Below are 12060 nucleotides of genomic sequence, written 5' to 3' on the forward strand. Positions count from 1 at the left end.
TATCTGAACCATCCCTTTTGCCCACAAAAATGTGTAGTGTTTTTGCATGGCAAAAGCTCCATTAATCTGTATTTGTACATTTAACTTACTGTAAGTGAGAGTTTTTAGTGCCTTGCAGTAATTCAACTGTTTGTCTCTTAGCACAGCCCTGTTTGGAAGAACTCATCATCTGCTTCAGGTCGTTGGTATTGGCTGAATGGGACGGACTTCTCGGCATGCCCACTTCTACAAAGGCATCATTGCAACCTACAAGACCAATAAAGAGCATAGTTAAACAAAAACCCTCTTATGTTCTAGTGAACTTACTGAAGGAATGACAACTGCAGAACAAAACCTGCTCTTCCTCTTTACAGAATTACTGAAATCTTCAGAGATAATAACTTGGTCATCGTTAAGTACTCAGAAACGTAAGTTCAGATGCACAAAAGTGGTATCAGCATTCACATAGAAACAGACTTATTTTTAAAAGTAAGTAAAAATAATATTAAATCAATGTAGTATTAATTATATATAATTATTGTCAGTCTAAACTGACAATCAAAAGTTATTAAGTACTTGGAACAAATCTGATATTATATCAAGTTTCAATAAACCTTGCCAGGGGCTTCGATAACTTTTCCTGTACTAAATACTCCCCACTAATATTCAGATATCTTTAGAATGTGTTTTTACAAATATTTATCACCTTAATTGGGCAATGTACTTTTTATTCAAGTCAGACCATAACCCTTAATAAAAGAGGATTTCCTTGTTGATCAGTATTTGCAAAGGAAACAGGAGCTTTACACAGTAGTTCAAGTCTGAAAGGCAGTTCCAGGCTTTCCCTCCCTCCAAGAATGACAGGAATAGTTCTTTAGTTCCTTTGGCTTCTAAAAGACAGCATAACTGAAATGCAGTTATAAAACATGCAGATAAATTGTTTGTCAGTGTCATCTAGGTTTGGCCTACACAATTTTTCTGCAATAACCTTCTCAAAGGAATTAATTCTTTCCTCTTATTAAAAAAGCAAAACCACAACATTATTTAAATAGGCATAGATTGTTTTAAGCAATGAAGTTAAGCTGCTGTAAAACATACTAAAATATTCACAGGTTATTTCCCTCTGCTCTTAGGGAATAAATAAAATGTTACAAGCACATTTCTGTTGACTTAAGGTGTTCCTAGGAACAGCACAACTCAGAAAATACAACTTCTGTTTACTACCTTTGACAACATACCTGGGAGATCAGCAACATTTTTCCAAAATCAATGCACTGGCAAGATTTACTTTTTGTTTCATTAACTGTAGACTGCACAAACACTATGAGACAAAAGAATATAATGACAAAAATCTTACCTTCTGGACTATTTGACTTGGCAGCCACTTGTTCTGAGGCACTGTGAGTACTTGCTTGTCTCACTGGATCACTGTGGTTTGTGCTCAACACATTTTCTCCTAGCGATGTGGCAGACAGTGCAGCATACTTGATATTTGAGGTCTGAAAGGAGTGTCAAAAATCACTGAAGTGACTGCTACACTTAAGGAAATACTGAAAGACTTCTCATTCTCTGTCTGTGCAGAAACCCAAGACATTTTCTCCTAATATAGAACAGTATGTTCGAATGTTTCATTTTCCAGTTCAAGTCATATTTTGCAAACACCACTGTTCTATTTCTAAACTTCACAGCTGTAAGAAGCTACTAATGTAGCTAGAATTCTCTTTCAGATTATGTTACTAAAGGTCAAATAAGCAGATCTGCTTCTCCAGAGTTAATATCACCTACCTTGACATGACCATTTAAAGGTGAGACTTTTTTACTTTCTGATTGCATGCCATTAACATGGACTTCAACAGGAGTCAAGCCAGGTGGTGGAGATGGAGTGTTTTGACTGTAATTAGGTACTCCAGACAAGAGAATACTAGTTAAGGTTGCTTGGGCAGTAGATGGTATCATTAGGTGTGGAATAGCAGAAAAACCTGTAACAAAATTTGGTTATGTTCTGATTAAGTTTCTCATTTAACTTTCTCAGGCATTTAGTAGTTTTATATCAATCTCTACCATTACATAGCTTTGATCCACCACAGTTTCCATTAAAATTGCATGCCAAAACCTTAATGTTTTAACTAACCAGTACTCTGTAGGTTAAGAGTTTTCTACATAAATCAGATGAAAATACTGCATGTGACAGCATGCCGTAAGTTCATATTAAGTTATGAATAAATATCCAGATTTAAAGTTATCTGTATTACTATAAATATAAAAATTATTCAAGTTCTAAAGAATGAATGCTTCCAGACTTATCAATTGCCACTCTAATTAGAGTTAGTGTTACCTAGGTCATTTAATTCACATGGAACTTCTACCAACCTGTGGCATTTGTGTTAGCAAGAGACGTTGCCCATAGTGTGGGACTAGGCGTGCCTGAACTTGGACTCTGCAGGGGACTCACAGAGCTATTAAGGGCATTCAACAGAGAGTTTGGAGTAGTTGAAGTGTTGACTGACAGGGCTGTTGGACCTAGAAGGCCTGCAAATATTATGTAAGTGAATATTTAGCTAAGATTTGCAGAACAATATTTTGCACAGAAGTACCAATTAAAAACAAAATCCCCCTGAACTGCACTAGCATATATTTTACAAATAAATTTTAACTTTACACCTCCTACTTGGTGTACAGAGCACATTAAGAATGCTTGTTCTTAAACTAGGAATCATATATCCAAGAAGAACTGGAGCATCATTTATGTCCTACTGGACTCTGCTGTCATAACAGAGTCTGCACCAGCTGCTTCTCAGTCACATCATCCCTTTATATTCCCTCTATGGCTTCTCTGTGTTTCAAAGAAGCATCAAGAAAGCAACTGCACTACACAACCTTACTTACATTTCAGGCTATAACCTTTTTCTCACAAGCACATTTGAATGGACCATTCTAAGAAGTACTCAGTAGAATATAATATTTAATGAACCATTCTAAGAAGTACTCAGTAGAATATAATATTTAATGCGTACCAAGCCCAGTGAGTCCCAGTCCTGCTGAGGACAAGATATCCAAACCAGGGCAAGACAGACCAACAGGGCACGAGACAGCAGAAGGATTTGATGCTATGGCAACTCCACTGCTTTCGAGTCCCAAGAGACATTTCCGTGCCTCGTACATATTTAAGGCATTTCGTTCAACACTTTTTACAATCACAGACTGGAGGGAAAGAAAACAAAACAAAAACAACAAAAGGAAAAGCTGTGAGTAACACAACTGCATAGCATGGATCTGAAACAAAACTCTTCTTAATACCCCTTCAAAGCTATCAGCAACATAAGTGTGAGACAGCTGATTAACAGCTACTGAAATGCAGTGGCCCTCGTGGTAATTTGGGGGAGTTTGTATGCACTTGACAAAGACAGTGATGAAAGATCTTTCTGCCTAAGAAAAATACTTATCACAGTACCTTGTTTAGGTATACCAAATCCTAAGTACCCCAAGATCTAGAAAAGTGAATCAGCAATTGAAATCTTGTCTTTTATCTGAGGTCTATACCTTGAAGTGAATATCTATCCCTTCCTGAATATCTGACAATGAAAATCTCTCATTAGAAGTGTTTTGTAATTCTGTTTCTTTTGCTTCTTTTCAACATCTTGTGCAGAACAGACTTCTCTCCTAGTCATGTTATTTGGGTTGTTGTTTGTTTTGTTGTTTGTTTGTTTGTTTTTCTGCTTTATTTTGTTTAATTCTAATTGCTAAAGGACACTCCAGTTATGTGACAGAGTTGCAAGTTTATTGAGAAATAAAACAAGATTTCTAGTCAGAATTTGTCTCCTCGTAATTTCTTTTATCAGTATAGTCCATACATAAGTTAATCTCTATATTTTCAAATATTGCCACATCATCTTAAAGGAGAGTTGTTATAACATCTAAAACAACATTTCAAACAAAAAAATATATACACCTTTTACAAGTTAATGATCCATTAAGTTAGCCAGGGGGAGCAGACATGCTCATCAGCTCTGAAAAGTTGTCGTGAAAGCCTAAAAAGACTGTTAGCTTTTCACCAACCTTGCTTGGTTGCTTTGGCTTCGGCTTGATGCTTATGAAGACATCTAACTGCTCCATGAGCTGTGTTATAAACTGTGGTTCTACTTCGATTTCTTCCTTCATATCAAACATGAGCACAAGAGGAAGGCAACCCTGAAAAGACAAGATGCAAGGACTCATAAAACATCTAACCTATGCTTCTCCCATAGCAATAAACTGAAATAAAACTGTAACACATGTACATCATAGTACAGTAAATTCAGGAAAAATAGCAAGGATGAAATGAAGTAAAGCCATTTCTTTGGATGCAAGAATACAGGTGTATCTGGAATTCTGCATGAACAGTTTGGCAGTATAGGGGTGAAATGATTTGTTGAATATTCCACATTCCAATAAGCACACACACGCACCCTGCATTAGCTGTTTATACAGTCTTAGAGGTGTCTGGAGGATCCAAATTCACAAATCACTTCTACCTATGATATATCAGACACAATATTGTCAGGAATTGATGGCAGGGCCCTTACGTAGTCAAATGGTTAATATTAAAATTGTGTAAGTATACACAATTCTGAAGACATTTCTCTACAAGTCATCGTTTACTAAGTCTTAATTTTTACTTTTCTTTTTCCTTGTCCTAGATCAGCTAAAAAAAGTATTTTCCAGTGATGTGGATGACATCTCTGAAACACTTGAAATACTAAGTAAAAACAAAAAACAAAGCACCCCTTCATAAAAAGTCCAAACTCAAGAAACAAAAAAACTTCAATAGTGACACGATATCTAGAAATTATCAGATTGCTCCTTCTCATAAAGTAACAAAAACAGACTGTATAAAATCTGAAAAATAAATCCTATTTTTTTTGAGTTTAATTCACAATAAAGTAAATGGAGTATCACATGTATCAGAAAAAAAGCCACAGTAAGATATATTCAAGAAAGTGTTCTTATTAAATGAGTTTCCAGAATGAAAAGCAGCAAATAGGTGTATTTAATTTTCAGGTCAATAGCATCAAATATAAAAATACTTAAATAGCACTTCAGCAGTACCACCCATAGCCACACAGTACTTCCCAAACCTAAATTGAAGTAATTTTAACTTAAGGAAAATTAAATCAAGGAAACAAACATTTTGACTTCAGGAAGGCTGATAAACAGCTCAACTCCATAAAGTGAATTTGTCTGAAAAGAACAGTTATGAATAAAGTATTTAAAAAACTCTGAAAACAATAATCAAAGATTTTATATCAACAGAACCATGGAGGAGATTTCATACTTGGATTTTTTTTCAGAAAAGTTAAAGTAATATCAGAAGGTCACACCAAAAGCCTGCTGAATGAAAATGCAGCTACAGGTTAACAAGGAAAACCAGACGTTTCAAAGTTGAAATGCCAGGTTGTATAAGGATATTAAAAGGCTGTTTTTTACACCACTGTTTCATTATTGTATGTTTAGAGCATCTGCATGATGATGATGATGATGATGAGAGGAACAGGACCAAATAATGTTCTTTGACAGGAAGTGAACAAAACTAAATTGTCAATATCTACTGTAGCTACATGTAATACAGTCATCTTTATTATATGCAAAGCTATCAAAAAAATAAGCCTCAGTATTTTTTAGTGGCAATAAAAATACAGCTGAGCCCAAAAGTTATGGGCTGAGGGGAAGATACAGAACTTTTAATACTTATTTTACCTTCAAAACTGGAAACAATAGGTTCAGGACATGTAATGCCTGTGGAGTTGAGACACATCAAGTCTCCTGGTCAGTACAGCTCTTAAAGAATGATACAGTGGATGTGATGCAGGATACTAAGTTGTACTGATGTGTCTGGAATTAATTCAAACTTCAATATTTCAAACCATGACCCTTGCATAATTCTAAGTTTCTAGAACAAAGCTGTGTTTTTACGTTCATATGATAATTTGTATTTCCTTCTACTTCAATGAACCTCCAGAAAAGTATGGGTTAAACCTCATAAGGAAATAAATTGAATAAGGCTACTTCTTAGTATTTACAGACAATAATAACCTAGAATATAATAATCATGAATATAACTGTATAAAAAGAAAGGTACCACATTTGTTTTCCACTGTACAGCAAGACACAGCACAATGCAAGAGATGTGGACTTAAGGAATACAATGGCTTTACAGCTTATCCTGACAAAAGCTTTGAATTTGAGTCCAATCTTCCCATGTGTTGTTTGTAAACATCCATATATACATGTAAAAATGTGCTACAACAAAGCCTGAAGGCTCCTATGAAGCTTAAGGAATAATAAAACAAAAAACTCTACTAATAATATTTATCACCAGAGCTATTGTTATAGAAGGCCCTATAGTACTGAGGCTATGATGCTACAAAGAATGTAAGAGTGGAGAGTAGGTAATTATTTGCTATGGTTCCTCAGTTGCCTTGAAAACTGGCCTAGACAGGGAACAAGAAATTCCTGCCACTTACTCCCAAGAGAAACCTACTCACCTGGCGAATAGGGTAGACAGGCTGGTGAAGCAAACCAAGCCACTCAACAACAAACCCCTCCAAAAATCTGCCTTCTACTCAGAAGCACATTGTTATTGCCAATTTAAATAGCTTATATTGCATTTATATTAACAAGGTAGTTTTTCAAATCATGATACCAGAGATTGCAAGTACTTTAGATAACTACACACACAAACCATTGCCAAAAGAAAGAGCACTCAACTGAACCAGCTTTTTGTAATGTTAATAGAAACTCTTCTTCTCTAACACTGACTTACATTTGATCCACAAATACATGCAGAATGAGCATAATTTCTATCATCTGGCAATTTTTTTCAAGCAAGTTTCACTGAAAGTATTTACCATGAGATATTGCCTGGCAAGACAGACAGACTCAATTGTGCCCTGGAGGTAGACAGTGGATTTCTTCTGTGGGTTACTAGGGTCAGGGAAGTGGATCTGAGCACCAGTCCTCTGCATGATATGTTTGATGTTACTGCCATTTCGACCCATCATAAAGAGATGATGCTGTGCTGCAATGTCTAGTTGGGTGCTCACAGGGATTGCAGAGGCCAGGCTCCCAGCTAAGTGTTCTAAAAGCATGGCTGTTCCTTCCTGCAGGGGAAAGGCAAGAAATGGGTGAAACAGTGCTCACAGGCATACAAAACAACATTTCAGACTGTTCCCTTACTTGCTATGCATTCTACATTCAAGGTAAAGAAAATTCTGTTTTGTTTAAAGAAATCTGATTGATTTGTTAAAGTTAACAGAGGGACTAAAACCCAGCCACTAGTCTCATTTTGTGACCAAACATAGTGTTTGACAGCCAGTGTCTGTGCCTGCATACAGCAATAAGAGAGTCAATAGGGATTTGGAGAGGTATACATGCAAAAATTTGTCTTTCAGTTTTGGCCTAAAACGTTCTTACTGGCTTGAGATACACCCACCTGAGACCACATCCATCTGTCACACTGCCAGTTGTTAACCAGGAAACTTTTTTATTTTATTAAGATAAATAGTCTCACGGCAGTTCCTTCACTTCACTGTCAAATTCACATCTCCCAAACCTGGTTTTGCAAGACTAGTTTTATTGACTATTAGGGTAACTTCCAAGGTTACATATTTGAGTCCATACTGAGAAGACCACGAAGCATGAAGAATTCATGGGAGGGGGGTTTCATTTGTTTTAATTCTTTGCATTTTTTGTTTTGTTTGCTTTGGGAGGGGTGTGGGGAGATGGTTTGTTTGGGTTGGCTTTTTTTTTTTTAATTAAAAGATTAGCACATATTCCAGAATTGCAAGAAACCTAAACAGGTGTGCAAGGAAAAAAAAAAAAAACAGATTAAAAGCTCAGCACAGAGAATGCTAAATCCTAAATTTAAAACTAGTTTCTATGCATTTTTACACCCAAACCACTTCAGTTTAAAAACCACCCCTAACCTTCAGGCTCCGAAAGTGATTATACAATAACAACACATACTGATTAAGCAGGATATAAGATTAATATAGTTCTTAAGTATCTAAATTATGGATATATTTATGACATGTATAAATCTACTTAAGACACGTTACCTTCACAGCACTAGTGTTATTTTGTGACCCTCTGACAATGACTGTAGCACCATACATTCGAGAGCGTTGTTTAAAGGAAACTGAAATATTATATGTCTGACATATATGCTGAATTGTGGGAGAGTTTGGATCTGGGATTGGTTGGAGAATTCCAGCAATAGGCAATTCAAACATGAGTACCAATGGAAGCAGCTCCTACAACAACATTAAAAAGCAAATATTGAAAACCAAAATCATACAAAAACAGCGACAATTTTATTACTGAATAATAACGTGTTGGTCATTGATGATTAAACTGACACAATACATCCTCTGCACAGGATTCAGCAGCTAAAATGTTATCAAATATTGAGCTGGAAAAAGACACTGATTTTTCTAGGCAGAGGAGAGGTTTTTGTTTTGCATAGGCTTGGTGGTTTCTGGTTTTGTTTGGGTTTCCCTCCTCCCCCAGCATCTCTTGCAACTACGTAGCAACAATACAGCCAAATACAAATACTAATCAAAATTAAAAGGTAAGGACTGAAAAATGCTATGAGTGGAGAATGGAACTGAATTCTATAAAATTCTATCCAAACTAATTACACAAATAACACATGAAAATTGAAAAGGCAGCAGTTGCTTTTCCCAAATCATGGATTCACACTGGATGCCTAAGCTTCTATAGGCCATCTGTGCAGGGAAAGTTAAGATGTAATTTTGAACCTCTTGCTTATACTGTAGACTTTGTGGTCAAGCTTCACCCTGGGCTAGTCAAAAATTGGGCCAAAAATGTGAATCACTGTTTTTATAATACCCTTTGCATTTTACTCATTGGGATAGTCACATTTTTGTCTTATGACCACAGAAATATAGAAACAAGTCAGACAACCCTAGTGTTCTCAAAACTATATTTTCCTTTCAGGTGTTTTCAAGGGAACTTAATACTGAAATAAACTATTACCCGAATTCTAACTCTTGCAGACTCCACTCCTGCTGGCTGTCCTGCAATAGACACCTGGAAGAGCAAAAGTATAGAAAATACAGCACCATATTTTCAACTGAGGCATTGGAAAAGTTATTCAGATATCTGTGTTCTTTTCTTTCAAATCACTTATTTTACACCCAGTGACATCCTAAGTGGTCTCTAATCAGCAGTTGAAAACTAAAACCACTTAGAAAAATTTTAAAGAAATACTATGGCATCTTAGGTTACAGAGGTTTAAGCAACTAAAAAAAAATGATACATCAAACAATACAATTGCTTGGACTAAATAACAGAATTACTGTTGTACACATGTGCTCAGTGTGAACGTGCAACTGCAGTAGATTTGTTTTAACATTTTGAAATCTGTATTGTGCTCAGCAGCCACTAGGATGTACAAGAGGGAATTCTAAACACAGTGATGAAAGATATGAAAGTAAACATTCCAGTAGTGAAAAAAAATAAATGATACATCAAACAATACAGTTACTTGGACTAAATAACAGAATTACTGTTGTACACATGTGCTCAGTGTGAACGTGCAACTGCAGTAGATTTGTTTTAACATTTTGAAATCACTGTATTGTGCTCAGCAGCCACTAGGATGTACAAGAGGGAATTCTAAACACAGTGATGAAAGATATGAAAGTAAACATTCCAGTAGTGTCAGCATCACAAAAGCACAATGCAGAACTCAGGTAAAATGACTTATTCTAATAAAGCCGAACTCCTACAAATAGGACATTAATTTCTGCTGTCTATCCAACAAGTTCAGTTTTCAGCTAAGTTACATCACAAGCCAAAAGCACTAAGAAATTAATCAATGTTAAGTCCGGTGTTGCACAGAAAAAAATTTACAAAAACAGTGTTTTTCATACTGCTTCTCTACCATTCACACTAAGTTGCTGACTTCTGTATGCTCAAACCAATTTTAGTTTTAAAAAAATTAAAATTATTTATGGGTCAACCATCACAAATTGTTTCCATCTGTTGTTAAAGATTTGCCCACTTAAGAAGTCCCATGCTTTCCACAGAGTATAAACACCAAAAATCTATTTCCCTGAACATGAACTCACCATCCCCAAAGAACCCAAACTGACAAAAGTGGTTTGGAAATGTTTTATACTCTTGGGATTTACAATATAAGTGAGTTAAATACTATGCAACACTTACTTGGTTGCTTTTCTCTGCTTGATTATTCCTATTTGAGTCTGGAAAATGGATATGGCATCCCGTTTCCTCCATTACCTTTTTAATATTATTGCCACCTTTACCTATCACATGAGAATGTTCTGTATGTGAAACATCCATCTTCAAGGTCACTCGATTGCTCTGGAAAGCAAGCACGTGTGATTAGATTTGTTCACAGCAGCACCTCAGTATTTTACAGTAATGTAACTTCAAGAATGACATTCAAAATTGTATTTCCAAAGTACTTTTGTTGTGGCTTAACTGGTTTAGCGTCTACTCAAGTGAGATGTTTTTAATGTGGATCCTAGTCAGATGCTGAACTAGTCACATATTCTTCCCAATGAGGAAATAACATGGAAATAAATACCCCAAAGGTATATTTTCAAAAAATGTGCAAGGCTTTTAAAAACGTACCCTAGATTTTATCAACTGTGACTTAAATGTCCTTTTACAATCCATTCTAATTTATTTTAATTATATGTCATTTCAATCATAGGCACACACCCTTGTCTGATCTCAAAGGATCATACAGTGAAGACTTGGGCAAAACAAAGCCATGGGACCTGAAATATCAGATTTTCTTTTTCTCCTTCAAACATGCCAAATTTTTCTGGTATATCCATTTTTCAAGTACACAAACACTTCCTACAGCTGCTCTTAAAAGTCATACTGTCAACATTCCATAACAGTGTTCTTAACAGTTCAAAAAATGGCACTTATCACCAGCTCTTTTTGGCAATCTGTTTGAGAATGAAAAAGCTGATGAACAACTATGCAGAAGGCATACACACTGCTCCAAAAGACTCCCTATTGGATGAAATGAATATCTGATGAACACATGAGACCTCTGGCCAAAACCTAGATGTATTAAAAAGTCTGTTCCTAATGCTTCAGTATATAAGAATGTAGTAACAGTTAAAAATAGAACTGTATAAATGCTCCTAAAATTAAATTTCAAACAGAAACAAAATTTTGGATTCACTGAGGTGGCTGCATAATCTACAGCAGTGAACCTGTATTTCAGATCTTAAAGTAAAAAAAAGAATCTAAGCCAATACATTTCTATGTAGTTCAGAGCAGGAAAAAGCACTTAAAGTATTTTCTTGTAGCATGTTTAACTATGTCCAAATATCAACATCCAGAAACAATACTGGAGGCTGCTTTGGAGTATCCATAAAGACCTTCTGTTTAACACAGTGCATTTAAAGAGAGATCAATGTCACTACAAAATTAGGGGTCTGTCATTCTAAATAAATTCTCTCTTACTTTTGTGTCTAAGACAGACATGATTTTCTCTTTCGCTTCTTTGACATTTTCCTTTTTTCCAGAGACTTTTATATGGGGATCTACAAAAGAAATAAAACTTGTAAGAAAAATACAGTAAAATATGTATCATAATTTTCTGTACTGCTTAAATTTGAATCCATTATTTACAGTTCAGAGATAACCTGTACCACCAACCTTTGGGATTCAGCTAAAAACCCCAATGTATTGTTCTATCCCTTCAGCCCCACAATTAGTATTACCAGATGAGTTTATTCAATATGCTAATCAGTTTAAAAAAATGAAATGCCCCATGTACACCATAGTACTATAAATGTTGCCCACAATACAAATGCATGCCTGAGGCATCATGTCTTCTCAAACAAATACTAACAGACAACTAGAAGCTTTTAGACAGCCTTACTCAAGCTTAATGCAGACAATGTCTAAAAAACTCTCCAAACTCAGTCACCCTCATCATCATTTCATTATATTTAATCAGTCTATAGAACTCTCCTTCACAGTTTTAACCTGGTAATAAGTGTCTCCACACTTTCTGATGAAAGTCATCAA

At 35.6% G+C, this 12060-nt stretch overlaps 1 protein-coding gene across 1 annotated transcript; it reads right to left on the reverse strand.

The window, feature by feature from the left end:
* Positions 1-89: 89 nt before the first annotated feature.
* Positions 90-11562, reverse strand: BICC1 (BicC family RNA binding protein 1; the record flags this gene model as incomplete). Its single annotated transcript, XM_008940670.1, has 11 exons — positions 11491-11562; positions 10207-10365; positions 9013-9066; positions 8073-8267; positions 6864-7115; positions 4036-4167; positions 2994-3180; positions 2350-2508; positions 1765-1958; positions 1337-1478; positions 90-246 (listed from the first exon to the last, which is right to left on the reverse strand). Coding segments are annotated over exons 1-11 (1652 nt in total), but the record flags the coding sequence as incomplete, so codon positions are not given.
* Between the last annotated feature and the right edge of the window lie 498 nt (positions 11563-12060).

Source organism: Merops nubicus, unplaced genomic scaffold (genome assembly GCF_000691845.1).
Source record: "Merops nubicus isolate BGI_N331 unplaced genomic scaffold, ASM69184v1 scaffold6290, whole genome shotgun sequence".
Taxonomy (NCBI): Eukaryota; Metazoa; Chordata; class Aves; order Coraciiformes; family Meropidae; genus Merops; species Merops nubicus.